The sequence below is a fragment of the Symsagittifera roscoffensis genome, chromosome 1, assembly GCF_963678635.1.
Source record: "Symsagittifera roscoffensis chromosome 1, txSymRosc1.1, whole genome shotgun sequence".
Lineage (NCBI taxonomy): Eukaryota > Metazoa > Xenacoelomorpha > Acoela > Convolutidae > Symsagittifera > Symsagittifera roscoffensis.
This window is the reverse complement of record NC_087062.1, coordinates 68831961-68855011: the sequence shown is the minus strand read 5'-3', so window position 1 is coordinate 68855011 and position 23051 is coordinate 68831961. Positions and strand designations below refer to the sequence as shown.

The window sequence follows — 23051 nt, the reverse complement described above, 5'->3', positions numbered from 1 at the left end:
TTTTATAGGTTTACGACACAAAAGTTATTAACGGAATCACAAGTGAAAGAATCTCACTCAATTACCGACATAATATCCTTTCAATAGCTGAAACTACGGGCAAAAATTCAAGCTAGAAGCAAAAAGTCGGTAGAATACTTTTGTTAAAATCTCTATACGCCAATTTGAAACTTATTGGTGTTTCGTATTCATGAAACAACTGCAATTCCCGGGAACAACTTCAAAAAGATAGGAGTAGGAAATTTTTCTAGCAATTAAATTCTAATATAGGGGATTTTTTGTTTAAAAAAATTCAAACTGGCCTAATTGAATAATACCAAGCCCCAATAAAATTGCAAGAAATCACTTGTGTCAAATTTTTCTCCCTACATTTTTAAGAAGATATAAAAGATTCCTTTAAAAATCACTGCACTGGCCAATTAGCAAGAACAATTTAAGGCCAATTAGTAAGAACAATTAAAAAACTAATTGAATTCAAAAATTGAAAAAAGTTGAAAATAGACTGAAGATAACAAAACCCCAAGAACATAAACACTCCGCAAAAACAGAACGAAAAACCGCAAAAATCACATGCTCAAAAAACATTGCTCGTATATCATGGCAAAGATACACGAATGGTCCAACTGCACTATAGTCCTTATCGAATAGTTTTTGGCCAATATCAAAGATGAAGTGTGAGTCGTACGAAATTAATATGACCAATTAACTAGCCTGAATTCAATTTGGAACGATTTTGAATTATTCCCCACGCATAACAAAATCACGTTACGCTTGCAGCATTATGAATAAAATCTTCAAAGCCCACATCAATTAGTCCAGAGCATGGCCAAATAGGCAATTTTCAAACTCCAAAATCTTTTGCAAAAAAATGATTGGAGTTAGGATATTTCAGATGTCGATACCTTGAATGGTTTTTTATAAAAAATTATTACTTCGATCATCGAAAATTGACTGAACAAAACAAACCACGCCAAGCATAAAAATTCCGTTTTCTTCGAAAATCGACCCAATAATTTGATAGTCAATTTATGTGAGAGTAAATTTATTTTTCCGACTTTCGAAGGAAGTGCGTAATAACTTTGCGTGCTGTGGTTTTTTATTCAGTCAATTTATGTTTGGTCAAAAAGATGTTTTCGACAGATTTTCAAGCGTCTGCTAAATATTGTTACCTTCGATTATTTTTTGTAAAGTTGCTAATTTTTGGTAAAGTTTCATAAAGTTTGACAGTTATAGACAATTAAAGTACAACTATATACTTATAACACGCGTAAGAAGCGAGTTAATGCGTTCCAAATTGAATTGAGGCCAGCATTTTGATCCTTTTATCACAATAGGAGACGCTCAACACACCTTTATAATTTTACCTAGAGTGTGGGGGGATAAGCAGAAGAAAAAGTGGAAAACATCTTTTTCTCAAATATTTTGTCAATTATTAACCAAAAAAAAACAATTTTTAAATGGTTTTAAGTCAGTCGGAAAATTTAGGGCATTGCCCTGGTATACGAGCGCTCTTGTTTGGAATAAATTTCATTAATGATCTTTTTACGGATTAAGCGTCTATGCCCTCTGCGCAAAAAAAGCGATCGTAGGTACAATTTATTGCTGTGTATAATGAAAGGATAGGCGTATGTTGTTGTATCAAAACTGGGATATCCTTCATCGTTGTTTTTCTGTGAGATATTCCAACCAGAGGCAAACAAAACATTGATGTTTGGAAAATACAACACTTAATTTGCAACATGGTTTACTTTGAAGAGTATTTATTATATAGCAACAAGTGCTTTGCAATTTTTTTCAATTGTTCTGTTGAATTTATTTACAAAAGTCGAATTGGCTAATTTTTGCGCGAGTTATAATAAACGGGAAAGTTGCTAAGTTTCGATATGGAGAAACAAGAAATGGTTAGAATGGAAATTTTAGATCCCTCTGATAATGAATCTGAGACGAATATTTCTGACTCTCAAGAAAAATCAACCTATGATGTTAATGATCACTCTGAGCAAATGGAACAGCCGCAGGTTAGTTGATGAATTTCCTGTAATTTACTTCTTTTTAAAAGTTTGCATAATTACTTTTTTATTCTCGATTCGAATGTTTACCAAACATTTCTTGATTTGGTCTTGGAATCGGAAATGATTGATACATTTTTTCCGGTAAAAAATTATTAGCGAATGGAATGGAGAGTGTAATCTAGTGCTTTAAACTGATTACATAACTTCGAGATGACAGAAAGCTACAAAATTTGTATTAACCATAAATTTTTTAGTTGGATAATTTAGCAGCTGAAATTACACAAAATGAAACCGACCGTGAAACAGAAAAAGACAACTTCAAAATTTCTGCAGCTGTAGAGAAGCTTGACGAGACCATAGAAACGACATTAGATGTCATCGCGACGATACCTGAAAATGAGTGCGCTTATAATGACATTGAGGTGAGATACATAAAAAGGATCCAGGATATCATTAGGAGGCAAAACTGTGCACTGGATGTTCATGGATTCCAGAGTCAAAACTTTGAACATGTTCTAAAAAGTATGTGTATACTACCAACAAATTTTGCGTGGATTCGGCATACATATACCTGTAACGCAAGTTTTGTCGGCGCATTTGTTTTATAGCGGGCTCAGCAACAGGCGAATATAGCTAGTTGTTCTTTGCATGTGGAAAATGCAAAATTTGTACGAGTAACCCGAAAATGTAAGTGGCTTCCGCTAATTTAAAAGGGAATTCGCAATTGTTTTTTGCTGAATTTGCACACGAACAATTTTTAAAAATGGAATTATTGTCTATAGCAATGCGGAATTTAAAAGCCAGGACTTGAAAACCGGATTCCGCAAAAAAATCTTATAATATTGGTAATTCTATAAGAATTCAGTGTAGGGAATTGAGAACTCATTAGGATAGGGAATATGTTTCCCAATGTATTAAGATAGGGAATGGAAAGGTTTCAGTGTGATGGTAAGAAAATGGTAAGAAAAACGGTATTTTTTGAATTTTTGTGTAGAAATGTCTAGTTTTTTCGCAAAAACCTCAATACGCTTTATGTAATTGGTGGGTATTACGTGTAGATTGTGTATTGAAATTTTTATGCTTTTTTTGGTTCAAGGTAAGTCAATGGTAAGATGGGCAAAAGTTTGGAACTTTATTCAAAAAAATTGAAAATTTTTTCAAAAAACTTCAGAACACGATAAGATTTGATATAATTTGACTTAAAATCTGTTTTATTAGATAATCTTACTTTTTAAATCAGTTCTCAATCCAGCTGAAACTATGCTGAAACCTACTGAAACTTCGAAAAAATTCAAGTTTTTGAAAAAAAATTGCAAAAATTTCAAGTTTTAGGAAAAAATTGAAAAGTTTCATAGTTTTTGGAAAAAATTGCAATTTTTTTCTGAAAGAACTGCAGAAACCTCTAGGTTTTGGCTAGTTTTTTGTTGCTTCAGACCTAATTGAATAAAAAATAAATACGTTTAGGGTTTAAAATTAAGCTCAAATTGTATTTCAATTGGCATCAGGTTGAAACACTGATACAAAACTTCGAATAGAAATATGGATTTTTCGACAATTTTCTCTCAAAATAACGAAACACGATAAAATTCACCCTAAATTTAGCAAAAAAGTGGTTTACATAATGCTCTGAACATGTGAAGCTCATATTAGATGAATCGATTCGGGAAAATAGTGTAATTAATCGTTATTTTCGAGAAGAAAAAATTAGTCAAATTTATCCAAAGTTTTCCATTTTTAACCTTTCATTTGTTTAATTAACTTGTTTTTTGTTCAATTTAAGGAGAATTTACCTAAGAATCTCAATTCAATTGAACAATAAGAGCAATATTCATTGAAATTTCTAGATCGAACTCCATGATCCAGCTGCTCCTCGGTTTTTTCTAATAGAATAATCCAAACTTGTACAAAAATTACCACTTCTGAGACGTTTTTAACATTATTAATAATATTAGGTTTCAGATCATTGATAAAAATTGAACATTGTTTGGCTAAAATTGACCATAAAATTCTTGTTCAAAACTGTTGATTATCTCTCTGTTGCTTCAACAACATAATTTTCATGGTTCTCCGGTCGAAAATTTCTATGTTTTAAGCTTATTCTTGCTTTCTGCTTATTACATGTTTTACATTATACTTTTATGTTGGATTTTTTCTCACGATGTAATATATAGGCTAAATTTTAATTAAAAAATCTCTAAACTCCCAATGAATTAAATTGAGTTTCTATCTCAATATGATAGTTTCTCAGTTTCTGCTTTATCTACTATTTTCCAACTTAATCCAATTTGAACAAAGTTTTATTTGAAAATTGAGCTTTAGAGGGGAAAATGTATCTTTTCAAGGAACGTTGATCAATTCGAAGCAGAATTAAAACCATAAATTCTTTTCAAAAAACTTTTAATTACTTTCCCGACCTGATAACTGTATGTTGCTGTTCCAATTCTGAATTTCTAGTTGAAGTAAAATTACATTCTTTCATCTTTTCCAGGTCAGTTATCAATTTTTTTCTAAACTGTAGAAAAAAAGCAAAAGAGAACCAACATTGTTAATAAATCAATCCATAATATCTGCTACGCACTGCTCTATGATTACTTTTACAAGCACCAAGTAAGGAAAACTTTAAAATGGACACTAGGCAAAACCTTTCAATTGATCGATGTTTTATAAATATCCAGTTTTTAATAGTACTTCAACAAATACTTCAGCACTCATTAGCGTATGTGATTCACTTTCACTACAAATTTGTCGCAACAAAATCTCCGCAAGCTTGCAACCAATGGAGTTTTTATGGTAGAGTAAAGATTTTCGGATCGATTTCCATTGAAAATTTCACGACAATTTGAACTCGATTGTTGCTGGTTTCATCATCAATCAGAACCTTTCAATAATGATGAAAAAATTGTTTAATTTTTACCGGAATTTTTTTTCAAATTTACTGTATAGACTTTTCAGATTCAGTAAAAATTATTTTTCAAAGTACTTTCCACTAAACTTTTATTAAAATTATATCAATTTTACCTTCTCTTGGAGTGTGTTTTGAGGTTGCTGAGCACATAATTTAATAATATGTTGACAAGAATAATGCTTCTTCTTGATATGATTAGTAAGTTCCTCGCTGCTAAATGTATAAAAGTTACAAATGGAGCACTTCAAAACGCCACAGTGCTTTCGATGCCTTGATGCGTGTAAGCGAGTGTATTCTCTGCCACATTCAAGACATGCTTTTGTTTCTAATCAGTGACGGCATCTCAAAAAGAAGAAAAAAATTGGGAGAATTAGAATGTCCCACATTTTTCGAAACAAAAAGTTGAATAGCCCCAAAAAATGAATAGAAGTGATTAAACACAGCAAATTTCCTAACTAATTGTTTTCAACGTGAAAGAAAATCAGAATAGATATGCTATTTAGCCTAGCTGAAATAAAATTCATCCAACAATCTAACCATGGAGTTTTTCAAAAGTTTTGCTATCAACCAATCAGAATCGACTATCAATGGTCATGCAATTTTCAATAAACTTAAGGCCAATCAATCAAAATTGAGTTCTATTCTCAAGAATAATTCAACAATTTTGAAATCAAACAACCAGAATTGAATATTTTTTTTGGTATCACTGTTTGTTGGATATCAATCAAATCAGAATCCAGCATTTTCTTAAGTGCACTGTTTATCAATTTTTAAAAGCTTTAATAATTATTTGAAAAATGTCTATCAAAAAACATTTGAACTTCTTCGAGTCACTCTACAAGAAAACAGAAAAAATTCCACTTGATTTTCTCATTGATGAAATAGATGTTGACTTTTTTTTTCACAATTTTTTGATCGTTTATGTTGTCCAAAATATAGTTCTCCGACTAAGTAAAGGTCTGTTTAGGGAAATTTGCTTAATCAAAGAGTTTACTTTTGATCCACAAATTGCGTATCAAAGTTTTAAACTTACGGCTGAATTACACCTCACAATAAAAAAAATTTTGTTTATTGTCGAGAATTTTAAATTAATCAAAAAGTCGTACAATAATATATAAAAAAAAATTTTATCCCCTACCCGATACCCAACTTTGTAAAACGTCCCCAGCAAAGTTCTTTATTCCTGCATTTCCTTAAGGATTTTCAAAGCTCAAAATCCTGCTTGATTAAGTTTGGAATCAGATTTCTAGAGACTTTCTTTGAAAAATAGATCATTTTTGAGTTATATTCCTAAATTTACATCAAAATGAAAAAATTTGACTATCTACTCAAAAATCAACAATTTCTCATTAATTACATACAAAAATATCAATTATTTTCATGGAAAAAAATTACGGAAATGCTACTTGTTTGCTATTCTTTTGTTACTTATATCGGCAATATTTCTTATTCTTACAGCAAATAATTTTTGGTCATTTATTTTTGCGATTCCTTTTTTGTATATTTTTACTTATTTGGAAGATTTAAGCCCTTGAAAGGCTCCTCTGATTGGATACGAAAACTAGAACAAAAATGAACATTTTTGTAATTGGAAACGATTTTGCCTAAAATGGAGCTTTGTTTCCGATTGGACCCAACTTTTATCCAAGAAATCCATAGAAGGAAGCTGAAATCTATTTGAACACGACTCCAATCCGAATAAGGAAACTCAGTTCTGATTGGTCAAACCCACACATACCAGTTGAAGGTACCCCTAAACCCTAACTAAAAGTCATTTTATTTTCAACTAAACTACCGCCAACTACCTTCTCCCTCAGCGCTAAATACCTTTTTTTCAACTTATCTTCCGTCAGCTACCCTCTCTCTCAGTTCTCTCCTGTTTTAACTCTTTAACCCAACTTATTGCTCAAAATTATATTTTCAGTGCAAAACAACAACCTCATGTACTCTGTTGAATTTTCGCCTGATCTAGTACAAATTAAAGTGCGAGAAACAGTCTCTGGAGCTTTTCTGGCACAAATGGACATCCCAATCTAAGTCTGGCACTTGGGGGAAGTGATGCGAAAAATGATTTCAACGAGCATCATATGACACAAGTACCCATGACAGAGAGTCAACTTGAAGAAATGCAAATGGTGGAGGAAGTTTCTGAGCATGTGGGAATGAACTACACCGAGATTCCTGACTCAAGATTTGTGGCTCAACGAGTCGACGACTTCCTTTTTCCTTGGGAGGAAGCAGCATCAGCCGAAAACCCCATCACAATAGATGAAGATTAGGGTTTCTCCGAAACAATGACGACTCCAACACCACAACAACCACTACAACCTAGTCCTGCTCTGCGTTTTATTGAAAACCTCGAGAACTCTCGACAGCTCTGTGATTGAATTTTTTTGTAAATAATTGTTGTTTGGCATTAACTTCGTTCTTTGTAACCAATTAATTTCTTAAATTTCATTTTAATTATGAGAATAGATGAGATAAATCAAAGAAAAACAATTAGAACTTAATTTAATCCTCCGAACTCGCACACATGTTGAGAAACTTGGTTATTTTTGCACACAAATTAAAAAAACAATAAAAAAAGTGTACACAAGTGAAAAATACCTGATGGTTTTTTATCTTGACAAAAAAAAAACTCAAACACTTTTCGCACTTTGTTGAAAAAATGGAACAATTTTCGCATTTTGCAAAACAAAAGTAAAACATATTCCGCTTATTGTCAAAAAAATGAAAGATTTTTAGCATTTTGTAGGAAACAAGTGAAACACTTATCGCATTTTGTCAAAAAAAATTGAAACATTTTTCGCATTTTGTTGAACAAATTGAAAAACTTTTGCATCTTGTCAAAAAATGTGAAACGTTTTTCGCATCTTGTCAAAAAAGCAAAAAAATTATCGCATTTGTACAAAAAAAAATGAGACACTTTTCGCAAGCGCTTGAAAAAATTGAAACATTTTTCACATCTTGCTGAAAAAATTGAAACACTTTTTGTATTCTAGTGAAAAAGTGAAAAAAATTTTCTTAATTGTTAATTACTAATCTTTATGAAGTTTTTGTTCAAAATTGAATCCTTCAGAAAACTAATTTTTGCATGTCTGCTGATCAGAAACAATAGAAAACAAAGGTATTAACATTAGGAATAGCAATGAAAGTCATCAATGTAGAATTTTTCTAAGCAATAAGTCAACATGCCTTTTATATTAAAATTTTCCCTTTTTCGCCTCATCATTTAAGAAATAAAGTTAAAATTTTAAATAATTTTTCGAAAAAACCAAGATAAAACGTGCATTTTAACGAAAAAATTCGTCGATATTTTAGCATCTTGCAAAAACTCTTATGATAATATTTGGTACTCGTAATAAAAATTATTTACATTCTTATGTTAAAATTTGTTCAAGCTGGAAAAAAACTAAATTTGACAAGATTCTTGTCACAAATACTCAATTATCATGAGAAAAAAATTTTGAAAAAAGCCATTCCGAGGGTCTGACATGATTCTCTACAGAGCTAAGAAGGCGTCTTTTGAATTTTTTAGGTTAAAAAAAAGTAATTCCACCTGAGAACGTGACGTCATTAAACTTTAATTTTTATGGAAGAGTAAAAACTGTAGAATATTTCCACCAGAGAATTTGACGTCATTATTAAATTCTAGAATTTTCTAATTTTTAGAATCTACAGCTTAAATCCTTGACTTTTATGAGAAGTCATTACACATTAACTTCTAGATTTTTCTCAATTTTCTAAATTCTAGAAATAACCCCTAAAATTTAACCAATCAGAATTCCAGAATTAAATGTAAGGTGAAGAGGTTGATGAAAAAATTTGTGGATTTTAGTTATTTTGCTGGTATTTTAAATCTAAATAAAGATACGCAACCAAGTTTGTAAATAATAGGAATAGTTTTCAAGGAAAATCTTCCTTTTTAAAAAACCTTTCAAAATTAGTTTCAGGACAACAATAAACTCTCATTCTACAAAACCCTCTAGAAACAATTAAAGTCAACCAAGTTTAGCAAAATTTTTGAAGGAGTTCCGATAGTTTTTTGAGAAATTTAGCAAAAACTACAGCTGAAAAAATGTATTGCATTTTTTTGAAAATATCTTGCAGTTCAGTTCAATTTACCAACATGAAAAGAATTTTTAGAAGAAACGGAAATCTATCTCACACGTTGAAACCAATCTGATCGAACGGGCGAGTTACTGCATCCAGTTTCAAATTGGTACCGAAACTGTCAAGATTCTCAATTTTGATAAAATCTCCCAGGCTAGAGAGCAGGTTAATATAGATATATCAGAATGGAGAGAACTCTAAAATAAAGAGTTACAGAATTTAGAAAAGAATTGGCTGTGTATAAGTCACCTTCGAGAAAAAAGTACGGGTTTTCATCTGGTTCAAACGAACATTATTTGATGAAGTTGTGGATGTGGGATACGGAAATAGTTTTCATTTGCTTACAAGTGAACATTTACTACAAATGACTATTTTTGAAAAATTGGTTGAATTTGACATCTTCTACAGAGATCCGAAGAAGTCTTGCAGTCCCTTAAGAATTTTCCTAGATGATTGGCGAAAAATTGAAACAATTTGTGATAGAAGGTACAAGAAAGAAAAATTGAAAGTTATAGAGCTTAACTTAGCTCTGTTTAGAAGAAAACATGGTGTGGCACATGAAGAAGAAAGTGACAAGGAACTCGAAAAATAACTCAATTTTTGTTTTTTACACATTTCTTTAAGTTTCCCATTTAATTGTAAATTGGTTTTTCTGTTCCTTTGAATTAAGTGTTCCTGAACCAAAGCTTCGTTTTCTAAGGACTTATCAGTGTAAGTTTTTAAGAGCACATTGGAAGACAATTGATTATTTTATCACAAAGCTTACATATTCACTATGCACAGAACCATGACAATCAATAAAGCAATCAATAATCTTGAACAAACCAGGTTCAAATTTTGAGTTTTGAACTTTTCGGATTCTATTCAAAAACGCTGAACCGAGAGTTGGTGTGGAAGCCAGTTTCTGATTGGAACATAAATAATGTCTCTTGAAGTTTTTCCGAATTAGTCGTTTCTTGCAATACTAGGTATCTTTTCGGCTCCTTTTCATCGTAATATATGTTGAATTACTCGACTAAGCTGATTGAACATTTCTCCTCTTGACGTAACAATACTTGAATAGAATCTGTATTTGAATAAAGTGTAAAGACAGTCAATTTCTTGATATATTTGTACATATTTATCTAATTTTGAAGCATTTGGGAAAGAGGTATTCCTATTAAAACCAACTGGAACTTACAATTCTCCAAAGAAGTTGAAGAGTTGTGGGTAGAGACACAATAATCATGTGTTACTATGTATTTTTCGTAAAAATCACTGGAAACGGAAACAAAAAGGGCTAATTTTTACAATAATCTGAATAAAAGCTGGGAAGAGCTTGACACATAGCAGCTGCCATTGGGATTTAAGATTATTGCAGAAAGTTGTGGATTTATATAGGAGAAGTAAAGCCTACACACTTTCCGTATAGAGAAAACACATATAAAACCATATTTGTTAACACTTCCAGATATGGAAATCGCGATTACTCATTTTGTTTACTTCCGTTTTCATTTAATCTCAAAATAATTTCTCTCATTTCTCCTCATCTGATCAGTTTACTCTTCAGAAATGTACTCAAGAAAACACAGTAGTCCCATTTATATTGAATTTTCAAAATATCAAACAAGAATTGGTAGATTTCTTTGGTTCCAAAAATCCTACAATGCGAAATTTTGTTTTGAACCCTGCTTTCAACTATTAAAAATTAACACTTTGGGACAATTTGAAAAATCCAAACAAGTCTATCTTAGTGAAAAAGAAGGTAAAGCATTATTGGCAATCCGGAATACTGTTATTCACGATGCTGAAAACCTTAGACTCGTACCTATATATGAAGCCAAATCTGGCAAAGAATCAACTATAGATCAGGAGCTGGACATCTGTAATAGAGTATATGAAATATTAACATACAACATGAGAAGGGTGTGTGTCACAATCAAAAAGTACAGTGTGAACAAGCCACCCTACATTCAGATTCGACTCTTTACGGCAAAATAGAATAAAGCAATGAAACAAGTTGCCTATATCAATTATACTTGGAACGCCTTCAAAGAACTGTCCCGAATTTTGGGAGGCTTTTTGTTTAATGATAATTGTAAAGCTCAGTAATGCTTAAGATATTTTGTATGTTTGGTATTTCAAACGTTATTGGTTCAAAACTATTTTTTGTTCCTGAAGTGTACATTTAGAGCTGGGAGATCTGAGGAAAAGTCAGACAAAACACAAAATTGACTTAAAACATTAACCAATTATCAATTGATTTTCCAGTATTTGTTTAGCAAATTGTAGAAAAAATAATTTAATTACTGCTTTTATCAAACTTTTAGTAACTTTTGTTTTATTTGAACAAAATTACGAACAGGAAGGTATATTTAGTTGAAAACCTTATTATTATTAAATTTCGAATTTCTGAATTTTATTGGTTGTTTTCAATTGCCTTAATTTAAGTTTTTGATTGGTTACATTAAATTCCTAAAAACTGATTAGATTTCACATAGGGAAAAAATTTTATGGTGATTGTTATTACAAAATAAATTAAAAATGATCTAACAATTCAAGTTTCTTTGCTTATTTCAGCAAAAAAAAATTATGTTTCTATCAAATGCGTTTTCAATGTCTGAAATGAACATTTATCAGATTTTAAGGTTGAACTACTACAAAAAAAACAAAAAGAGTGGTGGACAGATGACGCTGGTAGAGATTGTATTAGTTTAACTTGTATAGGAACACAGAAAGCTCAATAATTCTGTTAAAAAAGATGGAGAGCAGATTTCAGAAAACAAGAGTACTGCCAGATTTATCAACAATGTTTTCATTTAGAAGAACTGACTCAGGTTGAGTGGTCGACCAGTACAAAACAAACAAATGGAAGAGTCTCGAATGAAACGAATGAAACAAACGAATGAACTAAGCGAATGAAACAAATATTCAAGATAAGGAACATCATTTCGATAACTGTTTTGAATTTGATACAAATACAAAATCTAGATTTATCCGAATATATTTAAATTGATTATCCAAATTTTAAAAATTTCCGGTTGTTTCTATTAAAATATACCACAGAAAGTGATAAAAAGGTATATTTTGGTAATTTCTTTTTTCACAGGTTAGAAATAGAACAAATCGAGAAAACTTTGATTGAAATTTCAAAAATTGAATTGAGTATCGAAAACAGCAATTTAAACCAGACAAGAAATCTCATTTATCTCACTTTGGAGTCAATTGTGTATGTTAGTTATGTTAGAACAATTCAACAAAAATGATTGATTGGGAAGTTTTATAAACATAGTTTGGTTTTAATCTACAATTTGTTTGTATTTTAACTTTATTGTATTTTAAAATCTGCAAATACTTCATTCTGATTGGTTTTTACCACAAATACTACCTGTGAAGGAATCCTTGATATCTACAATCGATATCAAAAGTGTTGAAAAATCAATGAGAAGTAGAACTCATTTTTGATTGGTTGACATTAATTTGCTTGAAAATTCCATGACCATTGAAGCTCGATTCTGATTGGTTGATATCAGAAAAGATAAAAATTTCCTTATAATTAAGGCTCTATTCTGATTGGTTGATAGCAAAACTTTCGAAAACTCCGTGGTTAGATTGGATTATTTTTTTCAGCTAGGCAAAATAGCATATCTATTCTGATTTTCTTTCACGTTAAAAACAATTGGTTTAGAAATTTGCTGTATTTAATCACTTTTTTTTTCATTTTTTGAGGCTATTCATTTTTTTTCTAAAAACTTGGGCCATTCTAAATCTCCCATTTTTTATTTTTCTAGTTACTGAGATGCCGTCACTGAGTAGAAACAAAAGAATTGCATGTCTTGAATGTGGCAGAGAATACACTCGCTTACACGCATCAAGACATCGAAAGCACTGTGACGTTTTAAAGTGTTCCAATTGTAATTTTTATACATATATCGGCAAAGAACTTACTAATTATATCAAGAAGAAGCTTTATTCTTGCCATTATAATGTTGAATTATGTGCTCAGCCTTCCCCAAACACACTGCAAGAGAAGGTAAAATTAATCTATTTTTAATAAAAACCTAGGAGAAAATCATTTGAAAAATAATTTTTACTGTATCTGAAAAGTCTATTCAATAAATTTGAAAAAAAACTCTAGTAAAACTTATACAGTTTTTTCATCATTTCTCTTGTTTTGTCATTTCTTTTTTATAATCAAAGGTTCTGATTGATGATAAACCAGCAACAATTGAGTTCAAATTGTCGTGAAACTTTCAATGGAAATTGATCCAAAAATCTTTAATCTACTGTAAAAGCTCCATAGGTTGCAAGCATGCGGGATTTTGTTGCGATAAATTTGTAGTAAAAGTGAATCACATACGCTAATGAGTGCTGAATTATTTGTTGAAATACTATAAAAAACTGGATATTAATAAAACATCGATTAATTGAAAGGTTTTGCCCAGTGACCATTTTAAAGTTTTCCTTGCTTGATGTTGGTAAAAGTAATCACAGAGTAGTGCGTAGCAGATGTTGTGGATTGATTTACTAAGGATTATGATTTCCTTTTGCTTTTTTTCTACGATTCAGAAAAGAAATTGATAACTGACCTGAAAAAAATGAAAAAATGTTTGTTTTGCTAACATTTGAAAACTTCAAGATAATAATTAGATACATCATTCTCAACCAAAAACATACTTCAATATAAAAATTCAGAGTTGAAACAGCAATATACATTTATCCGGTTGGGAAAATTTTTTGAATTTTTTTTTTTAAAGAATTTATGGTATTATTATTTCGGCTTCGGATTAATGAACATTCGGTGAAATGGTACATTTTCTTCTCAAATTTCAATTTTCAATTTAAACTTTGTTCAAATTGGATTAATTTGGAAGATTTTAGATGAAGCAGCAACTGAGAAAATATCAAATTACGATAGAAACTTAATTGAATTCATCAGGAGTTTAGAGATTTTTTTAAACAAAATTTTGCTTTTATATTATATCTTGAGAAAAAATCCAACATAAATAAAAGTGTTATGTTTGGAAAATTTTTTATCATTCGATATAGTAGGTTAACTTATATCAAAATTCAGATTTTTTTAAAATAAAATTTAGAGAAGTAAACCCAACTCCAATATCTTTTGGAAGATGATACATGAAGCATAAATGAAAAATTTGCTCTCAAGATTTACGTTTCATTCTTTTGGATAAAAAAAATTGATGAAGACAATTTTTTAGAGCAAATAGTATGGAGCCTGCAGTAAAACTCTAAACATACTAATACTCTAGCAGATCCAGATGTATAATCTCTTAATTTTATGAATTTTAACAAAAAAATTTTCCATTAGACACACAGTGAAAATTTAGTTCTGTTTAGCTTCAATTTTTTTTTCAATTAGAAAATTACGTTGAATTATTGAGTTTTTGCTTATTAAATTTCGCAAAAAAATTATCAATTGTTACAGTTTGCACCAAGATTTTTTTCCCATAATCTATGTTTTTGAGAAAAGATCTTGTAGATGTTATAAATGTTGCAGAAAAATGGAACTAAGTTCCCTTGCGTAATTCTACTTCCGAAGGTTTTGCAGATTATAAAAAATAGAGCTGCTCTTAATTTGTTCTAAGAAGTCAACGTAAAAATATATATTCTCAAATTATATATTGGCTTTCGAATCGTTAAAATAGCACCGATTCTCTCTCACTTCGACATTTTTGAGAAAACTTCCGACAAAAATCAAGAAGAAAAAGCGATTTACAAACTATTTTGCAAGAAAAGTGATAGTTTATGATTCCAAAAGATGGGTTTTTGCTAAAATATTTTGCTGTTACAACTAAAGAAGGGAACCTAAAGGAGAAAATGTACAAGTTACATGATAATAATTAGACGTTATCAGTTCTAATTTTATCTCTGCCAACAAATTATTCGTTGAATTGATACTATTTTCTCCTAAATTCCTCAGTTCTGACTAAATTTTCTCGCAAGGTGAGTTCAGGAGCGAAAACAAGGAAAAAGCAGAAAGCAAGAATAAGTTTAGGACATAGAAAAATTCTACGGAAAAACCATGAAAATTATATTGTAGAAGCAACAGAGAGATAATCATCAGTTTTGAAGAAGACTTTGTTGAATATCTTACAATCTAATATAGTGTTAAGAGAAAAAAAGCCCATTTTTAGTCAATTTTAGCAGTAAATTGTTCAATTTTTATCACTGATCTGAATTTTTTTATTTTTGTAATGTTAAAAAACGTCTCAGAAATTGTAATTTTTGTACAAGTTTGGGTTATTCTTTGAGAAAAAACTGAGGAGGAGCTGGATCATCGAGTTTGATCTATAAACTTCATTGAAAATTGCTCCTATTGTTCAATTAAACTGATAGTTTTAAGGTCAATTCTCCTTGAAATGAACAAAAAACCAGTTAACTGCACAAATTAAAGAATAAAAATGGAAAACTTTGGATAGATTTGATTAATTTTTACTTTTCGAAAATTACGATTAAAGACCTTATTTTCCTGAGAAATTGGAAGTATCAATTTTTATTTGGCTAATGTGAACTTAACTTGTTCAGAGCATTATACAAACCACTTTTTTGGCCAAAAATAGGGTAAATTTTTTCGTTTTTCAATATTTTGAGAGAAAATTGTGGAGAAATCCATATTTCCATTCAAAGTTTTGTATTAGTGTCTCAACATGATGCCAATTGAAATACAGTTTGAGCTTAATTTTAAATTTTAAACATTTTTACTTTTTATTCAATTAGATCAAAAGCAACAACAAACTAGCCAAAACCTTGAGATTTCTGCAGTTCTTTACGAAAATTTGCAATTTTTTCCGGAAATTTTGAAAAGTTTGCAACTCCTTCCAAAAACTTTGAAATTTTTGTAATCTTTCCAAAAACTTGAAAATATTGCATTTTTTCCCGAAGTTTTAGTAGGTTTCAGCATATCTTCAGCTGGATTGAGAACTGTTTTAAAAAGTAAGATCATCCAATAAAACAGTTTTTAAGTCAAATTACATCAATTCTTATCGTATTTTGAAGTTTTTTGAAAAAATTTTCAATTTTTTTGATAAGAAATCCAAATTTTTGCCCATCTTATCATTGATTTAACTTGATCCATTAAAAAAATAATACTTTCATTACACAATCAACCGTAATTCCCCTCAATTACATAACGCGTGCTGAGATTTTTGCGAAAAAAATAGACATTTCCAGACAAAATCCAAGAAATACCCTTTTCTTACCATCACACTGAAATCTTACCATTTCTCAATTCCCTACACTGAATTCTCATACATAGGGAAATCTTTACACTATACAGGGGAAATTCGGGCGCCGAACAATTTTCCGAAACTTACCATCTGAAACCTTACCATCTGAAACCTGCTGTCTTAATACATTGGGAAACCCAATCCCTATATTTAAACCTTGTGAAATCGATTCCCTATCTCAATACATAGGGTGATGACCGGATACTCTATACCCTATTTTAATACATGGGGGGTCATCATCCACCCCTCTGATCGCCTCACACATATACTACTTGAAATCATAGCTTGATTCAGAATTTGGTTCAAAAGTCCCCAGCAGTATTTGAGTTTAGATGGTCCAGAAGTTTATTGGGGGAGAGGTCCCGTGATAGGAATCTCTCTTCCACTCTTTGTGAATGAAAGGGTTTCAGAGTGATTCCAATTCATCAGTATTTGAGATGAGATGGTTAAGAGAAACTTTAAGATCATTAGTGTCTTAAAGTCACATATCTTGTGAGAGGCTCATTGAGTTATCGGACGGCTCGATTTTGTTTTTTGAAAACAGATCAGTTTGATTGAAAAAAATTCTTTTTTTCTTAAAATTGAAATGCAAACCTTAAGCAAGCGGAAAAAAACTAGAAAAAAAAATTAAAAAATCATTCTTTTAAAATATTGTAAAATACAGTACGAAAAAAAGTAAGTTTTGTTTTTAAAAAATGCTGAGCAGCTCGATAAGGTTTTGGTTCTTTTCTATTTATCTCCGCAGCTGTTTCTTATTATAAATCAATAATTCTTTGCATCCCCCATCCCCCACCATCAATAGTTCCACACTCAGCGGCGCGCATTGATTTTTCCATTGGCTGCAGGTATTCCCGTGTATACTGTGAGTATTTTCATTCTGGTTTAATTTTGAGATTTTCTCCAGATACCTTTTGCGGTTACTTATCTAATTGAGTTTATTTTCTTGCAAAACTTTGCATCTATTATCTACCTGTTTGGATTTGTTTTTTTACTCGTTTTTAGATTTAAAGTTTTCACAGAGTCAAGCGAAGTATATTTTTTGGACAAACGAAAGGTGTAGAAATTTTGAACTGTGGACTCAAAAAAAAATCAATTTTTTCATCAGTTGAAGAGTGAGCAGAAGAACAGCACAAAGTGATTTTCTCGGAGACAACTTTATTAAATCTCTAAAGCACTATCTCAATTTTAAATAAAATCAATGCTGTTGAATGAATTGTGAGCACTTCTGGATGCAAGTTGCTTAATGGCTTGCAGGGCAGTTTTTAGTTCACAGACGCAGCTTGCAGAAATGGATTTTGCATTCTCATCATCAAATTTTCACAGCCAACTTTAAACTGACGAGACAACATTGTAGTAATGATGCTCAGATAATGAAATATGTTGATTCTGAGTGCAAGGTCTCTTATCAAAAACTCATATCCGAAATAATTTTTATCTCAAAAACAACCAAGTTTTATTTCGAAATAACAGAGAAGGTTTTGGTTTTCAAAATTTGCTGGGCTCGATTAGACTTATTGAGACGTGTAAGTAAGCTAATGATTGATTGTCAATTTTATTCGTTATATTTGGTTTTTCCAAAAATTAGCTTTTTGTTATATCTGCTCGACACTCGTTGATGTCGCACCAGATGAGTTTAGGTGCAGGATGCCCTTCTCATAGAATAAGTTTGGATACGGGTACACCATCTGCTCGTTACGTCTTTTTTTTCGGTCTGATAGGTTCGTACAACTTCTTAGTCTAATGCCGATCCTAATCTAACTCTTATGTCTTAGTCTCAGTATTTCTTAGCTCAATAGATCTAGAGATACACTGGTTTATCGCGAGGATAGAGGAGAGAAGAAAGCAACTGACTTCAATCTTTATTATAACCTCTCTTACTGCAACTAAGAATGGATTCAGCTTTGCAATTTATAGTAATTTTTAGTCATGGATTAAGACTAGTTAGTTTTTAATAATTTTCAGTGACAAATATCATAGAGTAATTTAAATAATTGTTTTGATTTGGTTTCAAAAAGTCACAGAGATGATAAAACACTCTGTGGCTGTGGGGCGATTAAATTATTCAGAACTAACAAATAGTAAGACAAAAATAATTGACAAAAACTATTGTGTCGACAAATACTTTCTGCGGCGCAGAAAATTTTTGACAATTAGGGTCCTTGTAGTGTTTTTATACAGCTCGAAAAATCAATTAACGACCATAAAAAGTCCACAAATCTTTCAAAATTTTTCGCAAAACCGCCCTCCCCCTCCTAGAAAAATTTCTGTGCACGCCACTGGTAATACTGCTCCTGTTTCAGGGCAAATCACTGAATGTTCCGACTTCACTATGAAGATAATGGAAATGAAAGATTTTTTAATGTTTTTTATTTGTCGCTTTCAATGCCCCCGTATCCGAAGAAAAAAATTTTTTGCCTCAATTCAACTTGGAACGGTTTAAACCGCAGCCACAATAACCCAGTATAACGCATGTTAATTATCCAAATTGGCTAAATCAGCAACTTTCAAACCCTCACAGTTGAAATTTTTATCTTCATACTTTATTTCCAAACAACAATATTTTGTAGATAATATGAAAAAGTCACTGAACAAAAAAAAACACCCCAATCATAAAAATTCCAAACGCAAAGTCGGAATAAAAATACTAATTTTTGTCTTTTTGTCAATCTGCTACTTTTTGTTTATCAAGTTGTTTGTTATTATCTTTTTCTTTTTTTCACGATAGTCAATTTTATGACCTTATTGCAAGCAGAGAAGACGAAGCATTGATGTGAAGGGCGAGCAGATTGTGTTGGTTGAATCATTGTCGCAGAGAAACTTGGAGTTGCAAAGGACGATAATACAATTAGAAGCTCATCTAGAACAGACATCCCAAGCAGCCAAGTTTAAGGTAACATACAGGAAAAATGAGATCATGCGCAAGCAAGAAGCAAATGTTACGGCGCCAATAATCAATTGTAGGTTGTGATGTTTTTCTTTGAGATTTTTGATTTTGAGTAACTTTTTTCTTTTCACAGCGAAAAAGCCTGAGTGGAAGTTAGAGAGAAGAAAAAAACACCCAAATAGAAAGCTGAAACTTGTCCATTTTAGGCTCCATATTGTTAAGCAGGGCGGAATCCCACCTCAGGGATTCGACTCAGTGTCGACCCAAAGTGTCCCCCTTTGGTACTACTTTAAGACATCCAATGTTGGCTGGCTAACCCTAAAGTTTTCTAAAGGCACTTTTGGTACTAATATATACTAACTTTGAAGGGTTAGCGCGCGCCGAAAAAACGCAACTTTGTGTTCAAAAATTCCAAAAAGGGCCTAAAAACGCCTTTTTGGCCTGTTTTTTTTTAATTTGCCTGCGGTGCAAAAAGTTTGGGAAACTGGGGTTTTACAGTGATTTGGGAGAGAAAAAAATAATTGAGGTCGACCTTAAAAAATTATCGAACTAAGAAAAACGCCGTTCACTCAAGAAAACCCTAGATCTGCCCCTGCTGCTAAGTAAGACATTTAAGAAATTTTGCTATTGAACGCAACTTAAATCCAACCTTGGTAGTTTTTTAAACAAGACCAGCAGGTTGCTGTGAAAAACGCAGAATGTACCTCCCAATTGTTTTCTTATTCGAAGCAGTTTCATATTCAAATCAGTATTTATCAAAAACTAATTGTTTTCTTATTCGAAGCAGTTTCTTATTCGAATCAGTATTTATCAAAAGAAAGTTGAATGAACAAGAAAGTTTTAAATTAACTTTTCTTTTTTCCTAAACAGAGATGATAAAATTACAAAACTACAAAACGAGGTCAACATCCCGGGTTGACCTCCATAAACCGAAATCGCTTATCTTACAACTCCATACACCGAAAATGCTTATCATACAATTCCATACATCAAATGTATGGAAAAATGCTAGCCATACAATTTTCATACTATTTCAAAAATTGATTGAAAAACGATTGGAACTAGTTTCTGCGGCTATTTGAACCAAATAAGCAGTCTGGTGATGAAAAAAAAACAATGTTTATTTTCTTGGAAAAAAATGCTTATCATACAATTTCCATACATGAAAATTGTATGACTTTTTTATGTATCTCTGAATAACTTTTCTCAAATGAGCTTAAAACCTCCTATTTCTTTTGCATGGCATGTTTATATATGCCTTGATCAATGTCTTATAATCTGAAAATTTTTTTTTTTAAATATTTTTTGAAAGTTTTTTGACAAAATTTAAAAAACTATCCATTTCAGTATAGAATTTCTACACAATTCAATTTGCTAACAAGGCGTTGTAAATGCCAGACTATCAACTCTTTGGTTGCTCTAGTTTTGAGAGAACCATGGCTTAAGTTACTTGTTTTCGGTCACGGACACATCCCAAAAATTTTGAGAAATTTAAGAAAAAAATCAACTTTTCATTTTATGAAAAAAAGCTTATCCTACAACAATTTCCATATACAAAAAATGCTTATTTTCGTATTTTCTTAAAATTTTGTAACTATGGAATTTTACAAAATTTTCTGATAAGCATTTTTTTATGTACGAAATTTGTATGATCAGAATTTTTGATCAACCCAGGATGAATCTTTGGTACTATTTTGCGGAATCAATTTTCGGCCGATTGCTCTGATAAGTTTCGGCGGATCGCCTCAAAACATCTTTTGTTTTTAGTCAACAATATTAAATCTGCGCCTGATCTTGAATGGTTATTCAGACTTTTCACGAAGATTTAGAATAATCAGCATATTTTCAGACCGTGTATTATTAAGAGAAAGGCTTTGGAAACATACTTCTTTGGAACCTGAGTCCAGGCCAATAAAGAGCTATAAAAACCCCACCCTACTCAAAAGGTTTTTCTGAGAATGGTCGTAACAACAACAAGAGTGGTCGTTCTATCTTATAACTAAATCAAAACAATTTAAAAGAAGTTAGAGCATCACAGACCTTTAAAAAAACATTTTCTCAAATTTTATTCAGAATAAAAAGAGCTTTCCTGAGTTGTTGTTTTCTTTTTATCATTCTTTTTTAGTCACTTTTTATAGCAATTTGGAAAGTTTTTGCGTGGCATGCCCTTTGCAAGCTGAACAATTTTTTTGAATGTTTTTTTAGAAACTGTAAAACAAAGTTGTCTCTTTTATCTTTACTCAAATTACCAAAGTAGGTTCAAATTCAAACTCACTATTTGTTCCAATTTTCCTTCATTTTAGATCATGCAAGAATCAACCAATGCAAAAACGTTGATCAAACTGCACCATGAAAACGAGCAACTCGCCGAAGCTTTGATGAAAAGTGAAAAAATGAAGAGAAAGTTCGAAGCTGAAGTATCAATTCTCCGATTGAGACAAGATGCTTTGATGGGAATTCTCAAAACACTTATTGAAAATCATATTGATTAAGTTTTTTACCATATGCAAAAGTCTTAGATATACAATAACAAAAACTGGTCGTAACAGGGCGAAGCCTTGAATGTTTCGACTGCCTTTCTAGGTCTTCTGAGCATTAAAAACATGAAAAAAAAACAAATGTAATAAAATGAAACTTTTTTTGAATATTGGGATTTTTTATGAAAAAACCATCCCCCAACACGACCTATAAAGCACAAAGTGATAAACTTCGCTCCTAGTCTCAAATCAATTATGAGAAATTAGCTTCCTTGAACCAAATTTTAACGCGCAATATATCTCGCCCTATTAACGCGTAAGCGGAGATTTAATCCGTCTTAGAAATCGTTCCAATTTGGTGCAAGGAGGCTAATTTCTCATAATTGATTTGAGACTAGGAGCGAAATTGTACAAAATTGGGCAAAATGGCAATCTTTAAAACCCCGTAATTAACAAAAACTGATCACCGTTGAAATATGTTTTCAATTTCAAGCTCAAGACATCAAAATCTTCGGAATGATATGAAAAAAAGTCGGTCAAAAAAGGCTAGTTGAAAAGTCTAAGTTTGACTGAAGAAAAAAAACCACCCCGAGCACAAATAACCCGTTACTTTCGTTTAAAAAAAATCGAAACAGCAACTCTGCTTATATCATAGCTAGGCAAAGCCGTAAATATTTCAAAAAATTTTTAAGGTCTATAAATAATTTGAAAATAATAATTTTTTTTTCTAATTTTTCTAATTTTTTTTTCAAATAGTCCCCAAACTCTATGTAAAGTACAAAGTGATGATTTAGTATCAATTAATATATTAATTAATCAAGACAATTAACTCCAACTCTTCATTTTTTGTTTTTAAAATTGAGCCCAACGCCTTGTCAGTTTTCAAATATTAAAATTAAATCTGTCAAAAATGGCTGATTGAAAAAAAAAATGATTTTTGTCTTACAAAAAAATTACATCAAGCTCAATTATTCCCTCATTTTTTGTTTTTTAGTAAAAGCAAAACATCTCAGAGATTGTTTTGATGTTTTTAAGACCAAAATTAATAGTTAAAATTTGCATGAAAGAGAGGAATCGAATCAGGTTGATTGCGATGCCAAACTGTGCATTTTGTGAATTGTAAGCGGAACCCGAAACAGGCTAAAAACAGAATTGCAAAATATTTTTTGTCTTCTGCTTCTTGGGATCTTACAAACAAACAGCTATAACACTGTATTTTTTAAAATCGCTCCAAAAAGAGGCAGTTTTGCGGAATCCGCAACAAAAATTGTGTAACCCGCGACAAACTTTTACGAAACCCAGAACATATTGTCGAATTCACTTACAAATAATAAAATTTGAATTTTGTAAACTCAAATTGTCGTGAAATCCGCAAATTTTAAGCAGACTCTGGAAATTATAAAGGAAATCCGCATAAATTTTCGGAATCCAATT

The 23051-nt window shown here is 31.2% G+C and overlaps 1 protein-coding gene across 2 annotated transcripts; it reads left to right on the top strand.

The window, feature by feature from the left end:
- The first annotated feature begins 1825 nt into the window (after positions 1–1825).
- Positions 1826–21728, top strand: LOC134856948 (uncharacterized). Of its 2 annotated transcripts, none has more exons than XM_063873244.1 (4): positions 1826–2018; positions 2267–2434; positions 19009–19146; positions 21444–21728. In XM_063873244.1, the coding sequence occupies exons 1-4, from the start codon at positions 1884–1886 to the stop codon at positions 21630–21632; spliced, it is 630 nt and encodes a 209-aa protein (XP_063729314.1). In that variant the 5' UTR covers positions 1826–1883; the 3' UTR covers positions 21633–21728. The 2 variants fall into 2 exon arrangements, with proteins under 2 accessions (XP_063729314.1, XP_063729313.1); XM_063873243.1 differs by having other exon boundaries at positions 19006–19146.
- The last annotated feature ends 1323 nt before the right edge of the window (positions 21729–23051 follow it).